This window comes from Mesoplodon mirus, assembly GCF_964341445.2.
Source record: "Mesoplodon mirus genome assembly, chromosome: 7".
Lineage (NCBI taxonomy): Eukaryota > Metazoa > Chordata > Mammalia > Artiodactyla > Ziphiidae > Mesoplodon > Mesoplodon mirus.
In genome coordinates this window covers 85,924,312-85,947,209 of record NC_138983.1, presented here as the reverse complement: position 1 = coordinate 85,947,209, position 22,898 = coordinate 85,924,312, and the positions used below count along the sequence as shown (strand labels likewise).

The window sequence follows — 22,898 nt, the reverse complement described above, 5'->3', positions numbered from 1 at the left end:
AAAGTGTTAGCGGTAGAATTAGGAGGAGAGGTGTCCCTGTAAAATTCTTTTTGCTTTGCTGTAGGTTTGAAAGTTTTCACATTAAAATGCTGGGGGGAAACGGCTGAGTAATTTCTTAACTTGTGTTGTAGGTACATGAGCATTCCTTAGATGATGATGATGATGATGTAAACTGCAGAGATACCTTTCATTTGCTCCTTAGTCTGTATATTTCAGAATAATAACTATTATTTGAATGGCTGAGGGAAGTGAATAGGTGAGTGGTCCTGAGTGAGACCAGGGAAGGGTGTGGAGGCATCGAGAGACCTGGGGACTCAGAGGGGTCTGGGGCTGGGACGCAGAAAACAGAGAATGGGACCTTCACACCAGTGGCCACAGAAGAAACCTGGGAATCATGCCAGGGACTAAGTTGAGCCAGCTACACTGCCAGTAAGGCTGACAAGGCCAAGAGGATGGTGACAGACAGGAAGTCTCCTCCCCAAATGCCATGAGGCCTTCTCGGGGGGAGGGGGGGAGAAGGAAACCCTGATGGCTGCGTGTCCCCAAAGTGACCAGGCTGTGAGTGACAGTCACTGAGATAACCAGCCTTAAATTTGACTGAAAAGCGTTAGATTAGATTAGATTGAATACATAACCTCTGGAGAAGTAATTTTCTCCATAAGCCTCAGTCTCCTCTTACCTGTAAAATGGTAATAAAATATTTAAAAACCTCTTAAGGCAAGAGGGATTTCAGTTACCAATATGTCTGTACATCTGAGTCGAAGTATATAAATTTAGATTCTGATACACATTCATATATATTCATATATATGTACAAACACACACACACACACACACACACACACACACACTCACCACAGAGGTACTGACGTGTGCAGATGGGCAGAGCACAGTCTTGGAGGAGTTTGTACCAAAAAGTCAACAGGGAGAATTCTGGTGATAAGGGTGACAGCTTATCTTTTACTGTTTTCTAACTTTCTGCTTATCCCAATTTTTTCACATTTGATTATGTTCTACTTCAGAACCAGAGAACATAAGCAAAAGCCAGAGAAAGACAAATATCATACCATATTGCTTATATGTGGAATCTAAAAAAAGGTACAAATGAACTTATCTACAAAACAGAGATAGAGTTACAGATGTAGAAAATAAACTTATGGTTACCGGGAATAAGAGGGGGGAGGGATAAATTGGAAGAGAGGGATTGACATACACAATACTATACATAAAGGAGATAACTAAGAAGGACCTACTGGATAGCACAGGGAACTCTCCTCAACACTCTGTAATGGTCTATATGGGAAAAGAATCTAAAAAAGAGTGGATACATGTATATGTTGAACAGATTCAGTGTGCTGCATACCTGAAACTAACACAACACTGTAAATCAACTGCACCTCAATAAAAATTTTAAAAAAAAGGGGAAAGCAGAAACTGAGACCCATCCTCCTAGCAAAAGCCCCTCCCCTAAGCCGCCAAGGAAGCACCCATGAGTACCTTGCCTGATGATGGGAACGCTGTGGGCGGCTCTGTCCACCTCGAAGGAGAACATCTTCTTGCTGGCACTCATGGGCTGCCTGTGGGAGGCTGGTGGGACCATGGGGGGCTCGGGGGACCCCTGCGACCAGCTCCTCTGCACTGGCGCTGGCCAGATGCCCGGGTAGAAGGGGGTCTGTGGTGGTGAGGGTGACTGGTTCAGTTGCTGGGTGGCCCAAGGTGGCTGTGGCCTTGGCCAAGGTGCTGGGCCCCTCACCCATGGGAAGGAGACCTGCAGGGGCAGACAAGAGGGTCAGGGGAGGTTACGAGCAGCTGGGGTGGTCTTCACCTTTCTGTCCCGGCGACATAATTGCTGCCCTAGATTTCGGCGTATAAGTCACTTCTCCCAGGAAGCCCTCCCAGACTCTCCCCAAATTTGGGATGGTGGTCCCCACCATGGGTCACCTTGCACACTATCGCACCACCATTTATTGGGTGCAGACTTCGTGCCAGGCACCCAGTCAAGAGATTCACATGCATTACCTCATTTAATACCCCTGATGCTTTGTGACGAGCCCGAGGCTGAGCAAGACCTAGTGACTTTCCCAGGATCACAGATTTGGCAGTGAGCGTCTGAGCTGGTACAACGCCACCTCTGAGCTCTGAGAGGCTGACAGCTTTTTTTCTACCTTGCTCAGCACCGTATCCTCAGCTCCTAGAATAAACCCTTGGCACATACACAGTAGGTCCTTAAATACTGGTTGAAAGAATGAATGAACACATCTCCGAGATTCAAGCCCAGCTCTCCAGGACACACACATCCACACTGTGTCTCCCTGGCACTCCCATTCCACTTGTTCCCCGAAGCCGAGAGCTCTGGGGTGGCAGGCACCCCAACTGGCTCGAAACCCAGCTGGCTCATTAGCCTGTGATCCTCAACATCTGCCACATCTGATTCTTGCCAGACGCTCCATAAATATCTATCGAGAGAACCTTTTTTCATCTGACCCGGCGGAAGATGTCTGTATCTACTTTCATTAGAGAGCACATCAAAATCCATCTACACCGGGAGAAGCAAATGCTGAGAGGTGCTGACACCTGGCTTTGTCTTGGTTAATGCTGTTGTGGCCGTCCCTCCCCGAGCCTAGTGGTTAAACCGTGACATCGTGAATGCTACCATTTATTGTAATTACTCACCGATTTCTCTCGATAGCCCTGAAGGGGAGGAGCTCTCCTTATTCCTAGCTTACAAATGAGGCTTGGAGAGGTTAAGGACTTCACCAAGCTCAGGTGGTGGTGGAGAGGGTGGTGGGACTGGGGTTCTGGAAAGCCCTTTCCCTCTCTGTCTCTCTCTCCCTTTTCCGCCCCAACCCCACCCCCAGTCGCTTGGCAGAAAAAAACACACTTTTCAAGGAAGAAGCTAAGTTCAAAGGTTTGCCGCCTGTGGCGGTCACGTTTCTCTTTCTGCAGACTGCAGACACATAATGAGAAACAGGACAGAATGCTTCCGAAATAGGAGCACTGGCAGACAGAACTTCCTATAGCTCCAGCTGGATTGTATTCAAGAGGAAGGTTCTCCACTCACTCAGGTTCCCAAACCAGTCTTTTAGCTACAGTCTTTCCCAGCCAAGTCAAGAATCCGATGAATTCCCCTGAAGACTTTTTTGGAGTCAGAGAGAACACTGTTCGGGAAAATCAAACTCCAATTGCCTGGCGACACCTGGCCCAGCATTTATGATGACACTGGCCCCGTTGAAACCTGTTTCAGGAACGGACTTGGCAGTGTTCCAGAACTCTGTTACCTTATGTGAAGATTCGAATTTCTCTCCACGGTGGGCACCTCGGTCTCCACCTAAGCTTTCTTCCTTTCTCTCCTTTTAGAAGCTGAGGTGTCCTGCTTCTGCCTTGCACTCACTTCTCCATCCATCCTATCCCTTCCCGTCCTCTCCTCTGGGGCTGTCTTGCCTCAATCATTCCTACAACCTTTCCTCATCGATTTAATAAAGATTTATCGAATGAAAGGGCTGAAGGTGGGAAGGGGGAAATTTGAATATGTTTTACCCCCGCCTGATAGAAAACAAATCGAGAGACCACGGGTAGTGTGGAGGAATTCCCTTTTGTGCTGGGATGCTCAGGTAGATGTGCCTCACTGCCCACTAACTGCCAGGGTGCTAAAGGGAGTGCTCATATCTCATGCCTCAAGTGGTTCACTGCCGTAGTGGACAGGCCGCAACCCACCTGGCTCTTCTGGAAATTCCAGGAATCTCCCTCCCAATCTGTCGGCCCATTGCTGTGGGTGGGGCTAAGCAATCAACCAATCACACTCCCTGGACATACTGATTGGTTCAGTGGTGGGGCAAGTGATCCAATCAGAGCCAAGGAGACCCAAGAAGACTTGGCTGGACACCAGGATCTGGAGTGACCTGGTGGGACTTCACAATGCAGCCAGCATGAGGGAGTGGAGCCCAGACATGGAGAGAGGGAAGCTGTTTATTTATTTTTCAGATTGTGGTAAATAACCTGCAACATAAAATTTATCATCTTAGCCATTTTAAAGTATACAGTTCAGTGGTGTTAAGTATAGTCACATTTCTGTGAGATGGATCTCCAGAACTTTTTCGTCTTGCAAAACGTAAACTCTATTAACCATTAGACAACAACTCCCCATTCCCTCCGCCACCCAGCCCGTGGTGACCAACATTCTGTCTCTATGAATTGGACTACTCTAAGTACCAAGTACCTCAAATAAGTGAAATCACATGGTACCTGTCTTTTTGTGACTGGCGTATTTCACTTAGCATAATGCCCTCAAGGTTCATCCATGTTGTAACATGTCAGAATTTCCTTCATTTTTAAGGCTAAACAATATTCCATCATACAGTTTAGAGTGTATTTTGTTTATCCATTAAGCGTCACGGGCATTTGGATGGTTTCTACCTCTTGGCTATTGTAACTATGCTGCTGTGAACATGGTGGGGAAAATAAGGAAGCTGGTTTTGAGCCTTGGCTGGGGTGCTACCCTGAAGTGCTCCATCCCTGAGGCCGGCTAGAGCTGGTTTCTGTCGCTTGCAGCACACAGAGCCCGAACGATAGGGCCCCTATGGGGGAAGGATTCAAAGATGTGTAAATGCAGCAGACTCCAAGCTCTTTGGGTTTAAAAATTAAAAAATAAAGTGTTTTTTTTTTTTTCTCTGAAGCGTGTTGCTTGAGGGTAGCTTTAGTTGGATGGTTAAAGTGGGTTTTCTCTAGTTTGCCGGCTTGCTCTATCACAGGGAAGGTCAAGGTTTTCTCAGAAATTGCTGATGGTAACTACAATGAAACAGGCAGGGAGAAAAGCAAACATAAGAAAAAGACTCACATTTAAAAGCCAGCTCTGGGCTGTACAGGAAGCATGGGGTCAATGTCAGTTATCAACAAGTCTGTTTTTATTATTTTTTTATTTTAGATTTAATTTTATTTATTTTTGGTGGTGTTGGGTTTTCGTTGCTACGTGCAGGCTTTCTTTAGTTGCGGCGAGCAGGGGCTACTCCTCGTTGTGGTGCATGGGCTTCTCCTTGCGGTGGCTTCTCTTGTTTCGGAGTGTGGGCTCTAGGCACATGGGCTGCAGTAGCTGGGGCACATGGGCTCAGTAGTTGTGGCTCGTGGGCTCTAGAGCGCAGGCTCAGTAGTTGTGGTGCACGGGCTGTTACTCTGCAACATGTGGGATCTTCCCGGACCAGGGCTCGAACCTGTGTCCCCTGCATTGGCAGGTGGGTTCTTATCCACGGTGTCACCGGGGAAGTCCCCAAGTCTGTTTTTAGAAACTTTAGTTTAAAAATACACACTAATGCCTTTTCTCTTTCTTTGTGTCTGTTCTCTGACCATATGGTATGTTACCATGGTTGGTTTTTTTGTTTTGTTTTTGAGATAGCATATGTGATACTCCTGATTTCTTTTCCATACTACCTTTAAAATAGCAGGTTGTCAACCACCTGGTTAACCACGACCACATCCACAGGTGAATTTATATTAGCTTTAAAAAACATGAGTCAATGATTTACTCAAGAAGTCACTATCCATTTTCTTTCAAATTATCTACTTGTTCTTTGTGTTATTTCTCCAATATCTGCTTCTAACCCTGTAAAGAGTATAAGTTGAAAGGGAGACCCTAAAAAAAATTGGAAGTAGTTTGCACATCGAGTGCCTACAGTACACATGAATTCTGCCAGGAAGCCCTGGAGCCTGCAGAGAAGGTGGAAACTTAGACCTTGCCCTTGGAGAGCTTGTTATGTGCTCTGCCATTTGTAAGTAATTGTGGACAATACAACGGCTATGAGCCACTGTGTAGAGAAGCCTCAGATGTGCCACAGACTGTGCTGGGCACTTAATGCATGTGGTCTCATCTGATCTCCAGAATAACCTTGCAGGAGGCATTTTACCCCTCATTGTGTGGATTAAGAAACTGAAGCTCAGAGAGGTTAAATGACTTGCCCAAGGTCTCACAGCCAGGAAGTGGTGACACTATTGGACTCCAATACCTGTGCTCTTAGGACTTCTAGGTTACTCGAAGTCATGATTTATTACCTGCTTTCCATACTCACAAACGGATCTTAGATGATTGGTTAGTGAATGATAGGATATTTTCCGAGTTAAAAAAAGGAAATGAACATTAGATGGTGTGAAAAACCACAAGACATCACATGGGCTACTTAGAAATGGGATTTTCTAGGAACACTGACAACTGTCTTATGGAAGTGTTATTCATCTGGTACATGCCACGCCCTGGAAGCAGCTCAGAGGACCCCAGCCTCCATCCGGGAAGACCTGTGGTATGTTTACTGCTGTACCAGAGGAGTCCTGGGGTCAGCTGGTACCCGCCCACGAGAACCGATTGTTAAATGTCCAGGAATTTTGCCAACTGGTTGATAAACACAGCCATTAGTAAGAATTAACTTACATAAATTTACACTTAAATTATATCAGAAACAAAGGTGATACAAACTTAAAACTCACCCCTTCCTAATTATTTTACTCTATTTTATTATTACCTATGCTCTTGAGGTTATTTCACTCTACTATATGTGTCTGTTGGAAATGCTACACAGTGATGTGTTACCACACCTCTCTTTCCATCTCTGTATTCAGGGATGTGTCATTGGGAGCTTGAAGTTGACCGTGGAGGGCGTATTACACCATAGAAATCAGGAAATGCTATAAATCAGGGCTTGATTTTTAAAAATTTTATAAATAGGTTTAATAATGGTGGTTCATGTACAGTTTGATTTTGTTTCTTTGTTTGTTTTGTTGATTGCCTAGACTTAAGATGATAATGGAGAAAATGTTAACAGTGCAGATTATACAAAAGCATGTTGTGTCTTAGCCATTATGTTATGAATAGAGCAAAAAATTGAGGAAACGTTCTTCGAGTATTTGAAAATTATTATCTGATGCAGCAACAAAGTCACTCATGTCACTGATGAACATGTGAAGTTCTAACGTCTTTCTTTTTTCACTTGTATTATTCATAAATCCAAAATATCCAAAAATACCCACGAGTGCTCAGGTTGGGAACTCTCTCATTCGTCAACTGCAATGAGAAATTGGCTATGGATACAAGAGTTCACCTAAAGTCAATGAAAGCATTCTGTGAGACTCAGCTGGCTATATAGAATTTACAAGAAAGAGTACTGCATTTCTTGTTACATGGAAAGACTGTGCTACACATTCTTTATATCAGTAAACCTTATGCTATGCATCCATGTACTTTACTTTTTCCAGAGAGCTGGTCATTAAATATTTACCAGCCAATCGTTGGCTGTGCTGGCACCCAGCAGAGTGCCTACTACTCATGGTAGGTGTTCGCTGACTGAGCTGAACAGTTGGCAAATATAGTGCAAATAAAAAGCACTTTGATTCTGGGGCTGGGATGGGGAAAATACATGATAAGCCTGGCACACCTTGTAACAGCAGAGAGTAAGGAAGTGCCCAAAATGAAAAGGTGGGGAGATGCTCAAGGACACAGCAACCAACCTGAAAGAGCTCCCAGTGGCCAAGGCTGGAAGAATTTGAGCAAAGTAATAGTTAATGAGTATTGGATTATAACTCAAAGTGTAAAATCAGTATACATGGATCCATACTGACATAGATACATTAGTGAGTAAATACATAAAGGAGGGAGAAGAGACCGGCTTCCTTACAGAAGAATTTAACATACATAGATGTGGAGCTTAATTCCCACAGTATGGAAGGGCCTGGGGGGTAGGGGTGATGGTGGCGAGCAGGCACACTGACCACAGCATGGAGGAGCCATGGACCTGGAAAGGCAGAATGGAGACTAGAAAACATGGCCAGTAGAACTCAGAAGCCAGGAGAGGGGGCTACATGGTGCCAGGACAAATGGCCTTTATCTCAACAAGTCCCGGGATGTCACCGTAACTCAGAGACGGGTAATAATTCTATGTCCCCAAGAAAAGGGTAAATCATGTACGGGGTTTCAGTGTGAGAAATCAGGGTTATACATTTAGAACACAGAACCGCCAAGTTATACATTATTTTTAGGTTTTGGAACTTAAAAGAATTAAGTCTCTTTGAGCTGTTCAGAAAAGCCATTCGTTTGGGGTTTTCCCAGCTGTGTTAAAGGAGATCTGGCCCATCTAATTTTCCCATTTTCTTGTAAATCTTCAATCTTATGGTTTTTCCTTTCCTTTCAAGTTCTAATCAGCTTCCTGGTCAGTCCATTAAATGGGAAATAGAAGCTAATGAGAAAACAGCCGGATTTTTGCAAATAGCTTTTGCTACCCCTAGACTTGGCCTGCTTCAATTCGGTCTTGCCAGATAGAGAGACGGAATGAATGAATGAATGAATGAAGGATCATCAACTAAGTTCAGAGAAGGAGCAACGTAGTTCTGATTTGGTAACAAAGGGTGTGGTCTGCCAGAGGAAGCAGGACGCGGCCAGGTTCCTGGCCGGGTCCGCGTTCTGTCTCAGCAGGATGCTAAGGGTTCAGCCCGCGCTCCCGTCTCCACCTCCCCCGATGTCATCTGCATCGCCTGTAGACATCTGGTGACAACACAGCCTCAGGGGTCCTTTTGTGTGAGTTTTTGCTGCGGAGGCCGAGCCTGAGGCTGCCTGCTGCCCCGTGCCCTCCACTTCACTGGTCTCGGGAAATCGCCTTTAATATAAAACACCCAGCCTCAGGAGTTCTCATCACATCAGTAAGTCCCCACAGGACCTGTAAGAGCACAGGGTAGAGGAAATCCTATAAGCTCAGGTAGGAGATGACAAAGCTTGACAAGAAACAGGTTTTGTTCTGAAGGGCACCATGCTCTCTGGTCATTCACTCCGTTGCCGGCTCCTCAAACCCCGGTACAGTAAAGCCACATCCTCCTCAAGAACGGGCCCTATTCAGAGGTCCCAGGGACATGGAAATGCCATCCTTCTTGGGGATGGACAACTAAGGCCCTGACTCTGAGCTTCTCATCACACCAGTTCACCACAGGAGAGAAATGAGCAACTCTGCTTCCTTGGAGACTGGCCTTGGACTTTTCCAATGGAAAAGTGGATTATTCGTCATTTTCCTCCCCCCACATCCCTAGTAGCAAATCCCGTTCGGAAGGCTCCACTTAGGCAATAGGAATGCTTCCTAATGTCATGGACATCTTCTTTGTTTTTGCCTCCCCCGCATCCATTTCTTCCGTCTTTTGGATGGGCACCTTAATTTTTTTGCAGGGAAGACACCCTTTCCCTGACAATCCTGAGTCCATAGAATTCTGACCCTTCCACCCCACGGGTGAGACCATAACCCAGGCCTGGCCAATCAGAGCATTCCTTGCCCCTGGCCTCAGGGATTGGTTCAGGGGAAGCCACGTGATCCAAGCCACTGCCAATGAAGATGCTGGCTCTTTCCCTGGAACTGCTACTTTGTAGGATGCTGGGGCTGCTGGTGGCTACTTTCCTACAGGTGAGGCAAGAGTCTGTCTGAGATTGGGAAGCTAACAGGGAAGAAAGAGTCAGATTCCTGACCATGATTTGGGCGCCTGGATCCAGCTGGGCCTAAGCTGCAGCTTTTGGCCTTTTCAGTTCCATGAGCTTTTTTTTTTTTTTTTTTTTTGCCTAGGCTAGTTTTAGTTGGTTTTCTGACACTTGCAAACAATCAAATTTCCTGGACAGTATGCTTACTGAGACTTTAGCATAAGCATCACTATGTACTCAGAGTGAAAGTTGTTTTAAAGGTTATGACATGCTCAAATAAAACCCACCAGACTGTCATCATGCACCAAATTTACCTTTCAACTTATAAAAGTAAAGCAGCATCTCCAGAGAAGAATGATTTAAGACCAAGGAACCAATCATAAGACAAGTAGTAAAACGCTGCTTAGAGAAACTTTGATAGATAAATAGTTCTCTAGCTACAGCAGGCTTCAGACTACAAACCCCAAATTTCTGCTTCAAAAGTGACTCAGGGAAGACATTCCATAGTTTCATTTATTTCGTTTTTTGGCCTCGCCGTGCACTTGTGGGATCTTAGTTACCTGACCGGGAATTGAACCCAGGCCCTCAGCAGTGAGAGCACGGAGAGCACTGAGTCCTAACCACTGGACCACCAGGGAATTCCCAACAGTCCACAGTTTTAAAAGAAAACTTTCCAGTTGAAGAAACAGGCAAAATTTGTAATATGCATCTGTTGTATATATAATATGTTAATGTCTAGTATATTTATCAGATCCATGTCAATGTAATTATATTATTACTATATTTGCAAATGCATATATATGTGTATGTATATTTAGAACCACATATTTCCAGCTCTTTTTTAAAGAGGTATTGAAAAGACTGTTCAAAGTTTAGTTTTCCAGCTTGTCTGTTTCTTCTTATTCCTCAGTAAACTTAAGCAATTAACCAGCACATTTCCTGGCACACAGTAAGGCTCAATCTGAGTGAGTTCTTTCTCCCCAGCTCCCCCCTCTATTTTAAGTTCTTCTTTTAGAAACCAAGTCAAATGAAAGAGGCAGTACTGCATAATGTTACAAGCAGAGGCTGGTAAACGTTTTCTGTAGACAGTAAGCATTTCCAGCCCTGTGGGCCATAGGATCTGCCCAGCTTACTCTGCCGTTGTAGCCGACAACACAGGCAATACTGAAATGAATGGGTTGGCTGTGTTCCCAGGAAACTTTACAAAAGCAGGCGATGGCCCGCACTTGGCCCTGGGCCATAACGTGCCGACCTCGGGTTAAGACCTTGGGATCCGGCGTCACACAGACTCTGGTCCGGCTCCCGGCTCTGCTCCTTCTCTGGGACCCTGACGAGTGTGTCATTTCTGTGCCTTGTCTGTAAGACATAGGGATACTAACAGCCATTTCTTAGTCTGTGAGAAGTGGGTGAGATAGTGCACGTGAAATGCTGGGAACACTTCCTGGTCCATAATAAATGAGCATAAAACATTAGCCATCAGGTATGATCACCATCGTCAAAATAGAAGAAGAAAGGGGGCAACTGAATTTGTCCAGGAACGGCAGCAATATCCCTGGTAAAGAGTTAGTGGATGGACTTCCCTGGGGGCGCAGTGGTTAAGAATCCCCCTGCCAATGCAGGGGACAGGGATTCGAGCCCTGGTCCAGGAAGATCCCACATGCCGCGGAGCAACTAAGCCCATGGGCCACAACTACTGAGCCTGTGCTCTAGAGCCCGCGAGCCACAACAACTGAGCCCGCATGCCACAACTACTGAAGCGCATGCACCTAGAGCCCATGCTCCGCAACAAGAGAGGCCACCGCAGTGAGAAACCCGCGCACTGCAATGAAGGGTAGCCCCCGCTCGCCGCAACTAGAGAAAGACCGCGCGCATCAATGGAGACCCAACACAGCCAAAAATAAATAAATAAAATAAATAAAATAATTAAAGAAAAAAAGTTAGTGGAGCCAGGGACTTCCCTGACCGTCCAGTGGTTAAGATTCCACGCTTCCAATGCAGGGGGTGCAGGTTTGATCCCCGGTTGAGGAACTAAGATCCTGCATTGGTGTAGCCAAAAAAAAAGTTAGTGGAGCCAAACAAGCAAGGAAGCCAGATAACTGAAAATGCAGTTTCTCCTATTATCAGTGGCTTTCGTTTTTACCCACATAATGAATCATCCCCTGTCAGCGTGTGAAATTGCAGGTTGGACTGGGAATTGCAAGACCTTCATTAACCGCTGGGCAGTGAAGGACCTGCCTGGGCTCTCACGGCCCCACGATGCTTCGTGCTATTAGGAAAAGCCTCCAAGGGACTCAGGAGAGCTGGCTTTTAATCCTGTCTCTGGATCTATATGACTGATGCCTAACCTTGGGGAAGTCACTGAAACTCTCTGAGCCTCAGTTTATGCCATGATAGGGGTGGTCCCAGGGACCTCTATAAAAACAACTGAAGGGGGAAAGGGGACCTGGGATTAATGAGTAGCTCCTTGGCAGAAATTGGAAATTGAAGCTCAGAAAGGTAAAGTCAGTTGCAGCTGGCATTTCAACTTGGGTCCATCTAACTCCAAAGGCCTTGCTTTCTCGATTGTGTTCTGCAGAGCTTCCCCATTAAAGCAGCAAGGAATATTGGCCGACAGAGGGCGCTCTTCTCGCAAGACAGGACGTCATGACATTGCAGGGACAGAAGACAGTATCCAGGAGCCACGTGGGAGAGTCTGGCTGGACTGGGAACAGGGCAGAGCAGGCTACAGGGAAGGCCAGACACAGGCCGTCATGGGGATGGGGGCTGCCGCCAAGGAGCTGTCAACCCCCTCATGGAACAACTCGGCACGTCATTTGTGGCGCCTGGCTTCCTTTTTCATTCTGGCCATTTCCATCCGTTTTGCCATATTTCAGAACAGAGAAAGACATGATGGATACATATGGGTGACGTGGGTTTCCTTACTCAGCTGCCTTGTAAGAACGGCGCCACTGTGACTAGCACAGCTTGTTTCCACACCTCCTTTCCCAGAGCTCAGAAAGCACGAGTAAAGGCAACAACATACAAAACCCACAACACGGCAGCACACCTGACTCTGGGACTTCAATTTCCCACGCCTGGTGCCAAGACTCTACGGGATTAATCAACGGTTGCTTCAGGGCATTGCAGATGGCCCTGCGGGTTTTGTCCTGCACAGTTTCAGTGGGCGCCATCCACATGGACTACGTTGTGAATGGTGACCCTGGAGTTGTGCAATATGGCAGCCCTAGGTTATACTTTGATGAGAGAGGTATAATTTACAAAGTATGGTCCTGGGGGCTTCCCTGGTGGCGCAGTGGTTGAGAGTCCACCTGCCGATGCAGGGGACACGGGTTTGTGACCCGGTCCGGGAAGATCCCACATGCCGCAGAGCGGCTGGGCATGTGAGCCTTGGCCTCTGAGCCTGCACGTCCGGAGCCTGTGTTCTGCAACGGGAGAGGCCACAACAGTGAGAGGCCCGCGACCGCAAAAAAAAAAAAAAAAAAAAGGATGGTCCTGGGCACAACCTGCTTGCCAATGCACTTTGTCAAACAAGAGTTTTTCTTTATATTTTTCCATCTTGTATGTTATTCTATGGGTAATTTATCTGCAAATATATTTATCTGCTAGCGGGGGCAGGTCTTGGGAGGTTTCCCTGTCCAAAAGGACACTTACAAAGGAGGCATCTTGGCTGCTCCATGCTGGTTTGCTTGACTCTAAAGCTGAGGGTTATCATGTGCTTATTAGGTGCCAGATGCTGGACTAAGCAATTTACGCACTTTGCCCACTTAATACCACAGTCACTCAAGGTGGTAGGAACTACTGTTACAAGAGTGGGGACCGAGGCCCTGAGAGGTAGATGATTTGTGCACGTCCAGTATAAAAGCCGGTCAAGAGCAGGGCTGGGACGGCGCTGGAGTCAGCCTGACCTCAGGGCACGTGCTCTAACCACTGTGACATCTGCACACACATCTGGATTCCTAAGCGCCCCGCACCTCACCCCCCTCCCCCAGTAAAATGCTGTCACACCCTCCTCTATTGGTTAGGGTCACCACAACACCTGAACTAAATGCTTTCATTTGGGAACTCTTTGTCGGGAGAAGAACAGTTCTCATCATACTTAATCTGTATGATATCAGGGCAGTCCTCCGTGGAAACTCCATCCAAGGAGGAAACACAGCGCCCTCACCAGGGACCCCAAAATCAATTGGAAACAAGAATAGGCCTGAAGCAAGAGGGCCACGAATTTTTTTAGAAAAACTGGGCTTCAAAATATTTGATGAGAGATGCTCTTCAATACCTCTCCCTTTTTCCCCTCTTCCTTTCTCTTCTTTTAAACAGCCAGCAGGTTGGAGTCATCAGGAAGTGCAATTTGTAGGAAGGTGTCAGTCAGTCCACAGGCCGCCCTCACACGGACGCTGCAAAGGACCCCTCCATGAATATGAGCGTCATGGATGGAAGCTTCTCAAGCTGGGGATGCCCCGGCAGAGAGCGCTTTTGAGAAGATGGGGTTGGGGAGAGTCCTGCAAAGTGCCCTGGGCACAGGCCAGGGGAACACTTGTGCAGCTGCCTGCAGTCAACCGAGGAATGAAGCAAGGTGCAAGTGCGTGTAGGAATAAGAATTGAAAAAATCCGTGTATATTCGAGTGACCGTGAGAGTATGCTTTCCTCGGTGTGAAAACCAGTCAAGGCTACTGCTCCAGCTAGCATCAGACTAAATGGTTTTCTCCCCTCCTTTTTCCACAAGTGGGGATAGTGTTTAATTTGCACTGACAAGCTGTGTGGCCCTGGGGAAATTACTTAACCTCTCTGAGTTTCGGATTCCTTGTCTGTAAAATGGGGATCATGGGAGAACCCATCTCATAGGTTGCTATGAGCGTGAAATAAGGGAGAGCAGGTGAATTGCTTAGCACAGTGCTGTTCACGTCAGTGATTCCTCCTGCTGCTCTCCTGGTTTCTCTTCTTACAAAGCATCTTCTTCCGTCTTATCTACTCAAGGTTAGAGGTCGTCATCACTGTTTCCCACAATTATATAAGAAGCACCTTGTAAAATAAAGTCCCCATTCCATAGTTGTACACCCGTGTGCATAACAAACTTACTCAAAATGGCCAAAAGGTGGAAGCAACCCAAGTGGCCATGGATGGATGAGCAGATAAACAAAATGTGGTGAATCCATACAATGAAATATTCAACTGGAATGAACCATGAGGATATCATACTAAGTGAAATAAGATGATCGCAAAAGGACAAACAATGTAAGATTCCATTTATATGAGGAACCTAGAATAGTCCAATTCACAGACACAGCATGGTGGGAGGGGAGGAAGGAAGCAGGGGGTTTGATTTGATGGGCTTAGAGTTTCAGTTTGGGAAGATGAACAAAGTTCTGATGATGGATGGGGATGATGGCTGCACAACAGTGTGAATAGATTTAATGCCACTGTGAACTGTACACTTAAACATGGTTAAGATGGTAAATTTTATGTGTATTTTACCATAATTTTGAAAATTAAAAGTTAAAAACAAACCCCAAAATGAAATACCTCCAAGGTTTCTCCGAGGTTTGGGGTGATAGAAATGGATGAAAGTGTTCTGAAAGCAGGTTGTGGTGATGGCTGCACAACTCCATCAATATATTCAAATTGATTGAATTGGACACTTCAAATGGGTGAAGTTTCTGTTATGTAAATTGTACTTCAGTGAAGCTGTTAAGAGCAAGCAAGCAAACAAACACATGCTGTGATCCGGAGGAAACTTTGGAGGATGAAGGAGCTGTTCACTGTCTTGATTGTGGCTATGGTTTCACAGGTGTACCCATATGTCAAAGCCCATCCACTTACAGACTTGAAACATGTGCCGTTTATGGCATGTCAATTATGTCTCAAGAAAGCTGTGTTTTAAAAAGGCAGAACAGTATTCCATATATAAACAAACTCCTTATAATATATTAAACTCCTTATAATATATTAAACAATATAATTAATTAAACAATGCCTCCTTTGGATGGAAATTTAGGTTTCAAATTTTATGCCCCTATCAATAATATTTCAATAAATATCTTTGTAGGAAAAAAAAAGAAAAAAATGCAGATATTATTTGCTGCTCCCCTATTCTTCTCCCCACAGGCAAGCCACAGAGTCAGAATTTCCCAGGGAGGGGGCCTGGGAACCTGTAATTTTACTGAACATTCCTGAAAATTTCTTGGAATCAGACATGTTGGGGCACATTGATTCAAACTTCATGAACTTGGATTTTCAGGCTTGGGAGTGTGAAATCCCCTTTTCTTTGATCCCTAAAAATTTCTGTAAGTGTTCCATACAAATGATTCTAAATTTCGGTTTCCCTCCTATTGGCGATGCATCAGAATCATCAGGGAGCTTGTGAGAATGCATATTCCCAGGCCCCGCTCCCAGGGAGGATGTGTATGGTTGCCAGATTTCGCATAAATAAAGAAATGAATAAATCAATATATAATAAACTATAGGGTGTCCGTTAAATCTGAAGTTCAGATAAACACCAAATAATTTTTTTAGCATAAGTGGTTCCTTGCAATAGTTGGGCCACACCTGTACATAACAATGATTTGTTGCTTCTCTGAAATTCAGATTTAACTGCGTGTCCTGTATTTCATCTGGGAATCCTAAGTATGAGTCCTCAGGCCTGGGGTGAAGCCCAGATCTGCACTGTGGGTCTGCTCCCCACGTGCTTCTGACGAGGGGGATCCTTAGAACCCATGTTGAGAACCCCTGATCAGGTCAACACCTTCTATGTCAGGAGCCCCTCCTCAGGGCGGCCAGTGGATCCCAGTGCATCCCACAAGTGAGCACACTTTAATGTTGGCCCAAGGAGGAAAGGGGGCTGAGAAGCAGCAGGACAAAACTGTCCCAGGTTTTCAAAGCCAAACGTGGTGGATGCGGTGTCACGGGCCCTGCAGCCTGAGGGACGGTGCTGATCTTCTCTGAGTGAGTATTTAGGGCTGCCTAGGGGACCCACACCCCAGGGTTCTGTCTAGATTCTCTAAACTTTATTTATTTATACCCAGCCTCGTCCCCGAAAGGACTTTAAGACTCGGAGGTCTCAGTCCATGCAGCGTTCTTGGTGCTGGGGAGTGAGGTTAACACGCCGTCTCTCTGGGACACACACGACAGGTATTAATTGTGTGCTCACCACGAATGGATATTATTCTGGGAGTTTTACAGTTAGAACCATCTCATTTAGCCCTCGAGATAAGCCTGCAAGGTCATTGCTGTCGTTGGCCCCATTTTGTAGATGAGGAAACCGAGGTTCCGAGGGGTCCAATGGCTTGTGCAAGAGCGCACCGAGTAGGCCAGTGGCAGAGCTGGGGTTCTGACCCAGGACTGTGTTGCTAACCAGCCCCCATCCTGCCTCCCTACTGAACCAGATACTTCTGGTGACTGAGCTTTGCTGGGCGAATTTTGGCTTACGTTCCGCTTAACCTGGGGCCATACCTTAGGTCCTGATCCCGGGAACATTTCTGATACGGTGTGATAACAGCTGGCAGGCCTTGAGTGTCTACTCCGGCCAGAGACTTTGACTTTTTATACATAGATACTCTCTCAACGCCCTGTACCGCTGAGAAGACCAAGACCCAGGCACGCAGAGAAGCCTGGCCGAGGTCGCAAAGCTAGGAAGTTGCAGAGCACTGATCTACCTAAAAAGGAAGCATCCATCTCTGCATCTTCAAAAGCACACACCTGCTTTCCACCTCCCCTCGCCAAGCTTCACTTTTCAGGAAAACGCTCTCGCTCTGGGCTGGTCGCTAGGCAACCCTTGCATGTAATTCCACGAAATGCCCAGAAGAGGGCGCGAGGACTCGCTCTCCCCGGGCACCCACGCGATGGGGCTGAACTTCGCAGAATCGCGAAAGGAAGAGTGACGCGCTCCAGACGAACTCCACCTGTGGCCGTACCCGAGCCCTAGGCTGCACGGAAGGTGACACAACACGGCACCTCTGCACCCCGCCCTCCCCCCCCGCCCCCGCAGGGCCTGGACTCACCGAGGCTGGGTTTTCGATGACCAGTTCGTAGGTCAGCCCTCTGGACCCAAACCTCAGGATGTCTCCGGGTAGGAGCTTCACAGCCACGTTCTGAATGTGGCACTCATTGACGAACGTGCCGTTGCAGGAATTGAAGTCGTGGAGAACAAAGCTGCTTTCGGCCTCATTATATTCAATGAGTGCGTGATGGTTGTCGACGTCTGCAGACTGAAATGCAGAAGGGGGACAGTCAGAGCCAGGAATAACAGGAATAACAAGGAATAACTAGTGCCACTGACACTGGGGGCCCCAATGTGCTAACCACTTCATCTGGCTGGACAGTCACTGCAATCCTCATTTTAAGAGGAGGATGCTGAGGGTCAGAGAGGTTAAGTGACTTGCCTAAGGCCACACAGCTAGTGAGTGGAGGGTCACCAGACCCTGACAGCAGACCCAGAATAGATGCCCAGTTTTGGGGTAGGGCGTCAGGCAACACAGAGGCAAGAGGTAACTCGGGGGGAATTGGCCAGGAATTGGCCACTTGATAGTTCTCTGATCCCATGCCAGTATCCTTTTGGTTGTCCCGAGTGGCAAGACAGCAGAAATGGCCCAACACAAACCAGAAAGGTCAGTTGGCAAGTGACAACTGTCCATTTACTGCAAGTGTTAAAGTTAAGGGGAGGTTTTGTCATAATTGTTGTTTGTTCTATTCATTTTTAAAATAACATGTTTTTTGTAATAATGCAGAAAATGAGAACTAGAGAAAAACACAAAGAAGACATTAAAATCACTTAGACTCCCGTCCCCCAGAGGCAGGCACCGAGAACACGGTGGTTCACATCCTTCCAGTCTTTTCTCTATGCTTACAATCTTTTTAAAAAGTTTAAACACAATTGAGCTCACACCACAAAACATAGTTTTATAACTACCTTTTAAAAGCCTTGGTGTACAATGAAGGTTTTTCCCATGTGTTTAATTATTACTGTTGCTTCTTAAAAGCTAATCAGAATTTATCTAACCAAAGATGATCTATTTTTCAATAGGGGCCCTGGTGTGACCACATTTCCCTCAAAAGAGAGAGACCCCAGACAGTGATTTGTCAGTGGCGTCAGAAACCTCCTGTGTAACCACTTTAATAAGAAGAATGAGTAAAACTCGGCACCAAGGAGGAAATATCACATCCCCCCCTGGCCCCGGCGCCCTAGACTATGGGCTGCAGGGCACGTGCGAAGTCCTCTGTCTTCTCAGGACACTGCCTATGAGCCATCCACTCCAGCCTGAGACTTTGCAAATATTTTCTAAGTCACTCTTCTCAGAGTGCCTCATCCAACTTTCATAGAGAGTACTTGGACTTAGAAATCTATACTGATGTCCCACAATATAATTATAACCAATAGCTTATATTAATAATAGCTTATAGTATATGAATAGATAATAATATAACTGCATATATTAGTAGAATATATTAATGACACATTATGTGTAATTACACAAATGCCAGGAAATTTGCTAAGTGCTTTACTGCATTATCCCGTTTCATCTTCACAATAATTCAAAGGGATAGTTCCTCATTTAAAAAAAATTTAATTTTTTATTGAAGTCTAGTTGATTTACAATGTTGTGTTAGTTTCAGGTGTACAGCAAAGTGATTCAGTTATACATATATATAATATCTATTCTTTTTCAGATTCTTTTCTATCACAGGTTACTGCAAGATATTGAATATAGTTCCCTGTGCTGTACAGTAGGTCCGATAGTTACTCATTTCTTAGATGAGGAAACTGAGGCATAGAACGATTACGTGTGCCCACAGTCAGCCACTTTGACTCGCTTGGCTTGTTCCCAGGTTTGCCTGATTCAAATGACTGTGCCTTTACCCACTTTTCAAATTCCTACCAAACACTTTGGCACTTAAAATACTGAAACACAAGAAGAAAGCAGGAGTAGCTCTATTAATTTCAGGCAGAGCCAACTTCAGAGGAAGGAAAGTTATCAGGGATAAAGAGAGGCGATACATAGTGATGAAGGGGTCGATTCTCCAAGCAGACATAACAGTCCTTCATTGTATGTACCCAACAATAGAGCATCAAAGTATGGAAGGCAAAAACTGATAGGACTGCAAGGAGAAGCAGATGAATCCATCATGGTAGCTGGAGACCTCAACAGCCCTGGGTCAGTGACGGGCAGACCCACCAGGCAGAAAATTAGGAAGAATGAAGTTGAACTGAATAGCACTATCATCATCTGGATCTAACTGGCAACCACACAGCTTCATCCCACAGCAACAAAACACACATCTTTCTCAAGCTCCCATGGAACATTCATGAAGCAGACCACATTCCAGGCCACAAAATATACCTCAACAAATGTAAAAGAATAGAAATTATGCAAAGTACGTTTTCAGAACACAGTGGAATTAGGCTAGAAACCAATACCAGAAAGACAGCTGGAAAATCCCCAAATATTTGGAGATTAAACAACACACCTCTAAATAACAGATGGGTCAAGGAGGGAGTCTCATGGGAAATAAAAATTTATCTTGAGCTAAATGAAAATGAAAATACAACCTATGAAAATTTGCAAGATGCAGTGAAAGCAGTGCTTGGAGGGAAGTTTATGGCATTGAAGGCATACATTTGAAAAGATCTAAGCTTCCACCTTATGAAACTAGAGAAAGAAGAGCAATATAAGCCTACCACAAGCACAAGAAAAGAAGCAATGAATGAAATAAAAAGCAGGAAAACAAGAGAGAAAAGTCAGCAAAATAAAGAGCTTTTTTTTTTTTTTTGTAAAGATCAATAAAATTGACAAACCTCTAGCAGGATAACCAAGAAAAAAAGAGAGAAGATACAAATTACTCAAATCAGAAATGAAAGCGATGGCATCACTACTGATCTCATGGACACTGAAGGGATAATAAAGGAATATTATGAATAATTCTATGCCCACAGATTTTATAACTTAATGAAGTGGACCATTTCCTTGAAAGACACAATCTACTGAAACTCACACAAGGAGAAATAAATACTCTGAATAGACTCATATCTAGTAAAGAATTTGAATCAATAATGAATAACCTTCCAAAATGGAAAGCACCAGGCCTGGATGGGTTCACTGGTCAATTCTATCAAACATTAAGGAAAGAATGATATCAGTTCTAAATAATCTCTTCCAGAAAATAGAAGAAGAGAGAACACTTCCCAGCTCATTCTGTGAGGCCAAGCTTATTCTAATAGCAAAACCAGATAAAGATATTGCAAAACAGGAAAATTGCAGACCAATACCTCCCATGAACATAGATGCAAAATCCTCAACAAAATATTAGCAAATTGAATCCAGTGATGTATAAAAAGACTTCTACACCACAGTCAAGTGGGATTTATTCCAGGTATGCAAGGCTGGTTCAACATTTGGAAATCAATTAATGTAATCCATCACATCAACAGCGTAGAGAAGAGAAATCGCATTATCATAACAGTAGATGCAAAAAGAGCATTTGACAAAATTAAACACCATCCATGATAAACTAACAAACCACCGAACCACCACAACAACTCTGGGCAAATTAGGGATGGAGGGGAACTTCCTCAACCTGATAAAGTACATCTATAAAAACCCTAAAGCTAACGTCATATTTAATGGTGAGAAACTAGAAACTTTCCAATTAAGATCAGGAATAAGGTGAAGATGTCCCCTTTCACCACTCATTTTCAACATTGTACTGTATGTCCTAGCTAATGCAACAAGGCAAGAAAAGAGAATAAAAGATAGATTGGGAAGGAAAAAGAAATCTTCTTTGGTGAGGTGTTTGTTCAGATCTTTTGCCCATTTTGCAGATGGCATGATTGTCTATGCAGAAAATCCCAAAGAACCGACAGAAAGCCCTCCTGGAACTAATGAGCAATTGTACCCAGGTTGCAGAATACATGATTAATATACAAAAGTCAATTGCTTTCCTATATACCAACAATGAACAAGTGGAATATGAAATTAAAAACACAACACCATTTACATTTGCACCAAAAAAAAAAAAAAATGAAGTGCTTAGGAATAAATCTAACAAAATACTTAGCTATATGAAGAGGTATATGAAGAAAACTACAAAATGTTGATGAAAGAAATCAAAGTAGTCTAAATAAATGAAGAGATATTTCATGTTTATTTGAAATTCCTTAATGATGTATGATGTTTAACATCTTTTCATATGCTGATTTGACATCTGTAGATTTTCTTTGGTGAGGTGTCTGTTGAGCTCTTTTGCCCATTTTTAAGTTGGGTTGTTTGGTTTCTTATTGTTGACATTTAAGACTCATTTATATTGTTTATTTATTTATTTTATTGAAATGTAGTCGATTTACAATGTTGTATTAATTTCTGCTGTACAGCAAAGTGATTCAGTTATACATATATATACATTCTTTTTAAAATATTCTTTTCCATTATGGTTTATCACAGGATATTGAATATAGTTCCCTGTGCTCTACAGTAGGACCTTGTTGTTTCTCCATCCTGGATGTAACAGCTCACATCTGCTAACCTCAACCCCCCACTCCATCTCTCCCTCAACCCCCTCCCCCTTGGCAACCACAGTCTGTTCTCTATATCCATGAAGACTCATTGATTTTGGATACATGCTTACAGCATCTTTCTTCATAACTGCCAAAAACTGGAAGCAACCAAGATGTCCTTTAAAAGGTAAATGGATAGACAAATTGTGGTACATCCATACAATGAAATACTAGTGATAAAAATAAATGAGTTATCAAATAACAAAAAAGACATGGAGGAATCTTAAATGCATATTGCTTAGTGAAAGAACCTAGTTTGAAAAGGTTACATACCGTATGATTCCAACTGTATGAAATTCTGGAAAAAGTAAAACTATAAGGAGAGTAAAAGATCAGTGCTTGCCAGGGGCACAGGGGCTCTGGGGCTCAGAAGGAAGAGGAGGGGCACAGGGGATTTCAGGGCAGTGAAAATATTTTTTATGATACTGTAATGGTGGATACTTGTCACTATACATTTGTCAAAAGGAAAGAACGTACAACGCAAAGAGTGAACCCTAATGTAAACTATGGACTTAGTTAATAATAGCATATCAATATTGGTTCATCAGTTGTAACAAATGTACCGCACTAATGCATGATGTTAATAATAGGGGAAACTGTGTGTATTGGAGGGGTGGATATATGGGAACTCTCTGTATTCTCTGCTAAAATTCCTGTAAACCTAAAACTGTTCAAAAAAATAAAGTATTTAAAAAAATGAAAACACATTAGTTCTTTGGAAAATGTCACCCACATCATCTTCATCACCATTGCCATTGATCTTTGTGTCCTTTGAACCTTTGATAACCCATGAATGAGAGAAATTCTGTGTGTTACATTTTGTTTGTCTCTTGCCAGGCTTCACTGCTTTCAGTTCCTCAAAAACTGTCAAGCCATTATTAAGAAATCAAAGCAAGCAGGAAGTTTTAAATGACTCCACAAATTTGGGTG

At 44.4% G+C, this 22,898-nt stretch overlaps 2 protein-coding genes across 2 annotated transcripts in view; both read right to left on the bottom strand.

Annotated features, from left to right (window-relative positions):
- LOC309808843 (forkhead-associated domain-containing protein 1-like) overlaps positions 1-22,898 on the bottom strand; it is a gene marked incomplete at its 5' end in the record, with an annotated part of 203,913 nt that overhangs the window by 67,979 nt on the left and 113,036 nt on the right. The gene's annotated exons all lie outside the window — the stretch shown is intronic.
- The window catches only part of LOC309808030 (forkhead-associated domain-containing protein 1-like), a gene marked incomplete at its 5' end in the record, with an annotated part of 92,027 nt that overhangs the window by 55,033 nt on the left and 14,096 nt on the right, over positions 1-22,898 (bottom strand). The window contains 2 exons of the mRNA XM_082628042.1: positions 1,498-1,768; positions 17,422-17,628. Of these exons, the coding sequence (XP_082484168.1) occupies positions 1,498-1,768; positions 17,422-17,628 (478 nt within the window). The remainder of the gene's footprint in view (positions 1-1,497; positions 1,769-17,421; positions 17,629-22,898) is intronic.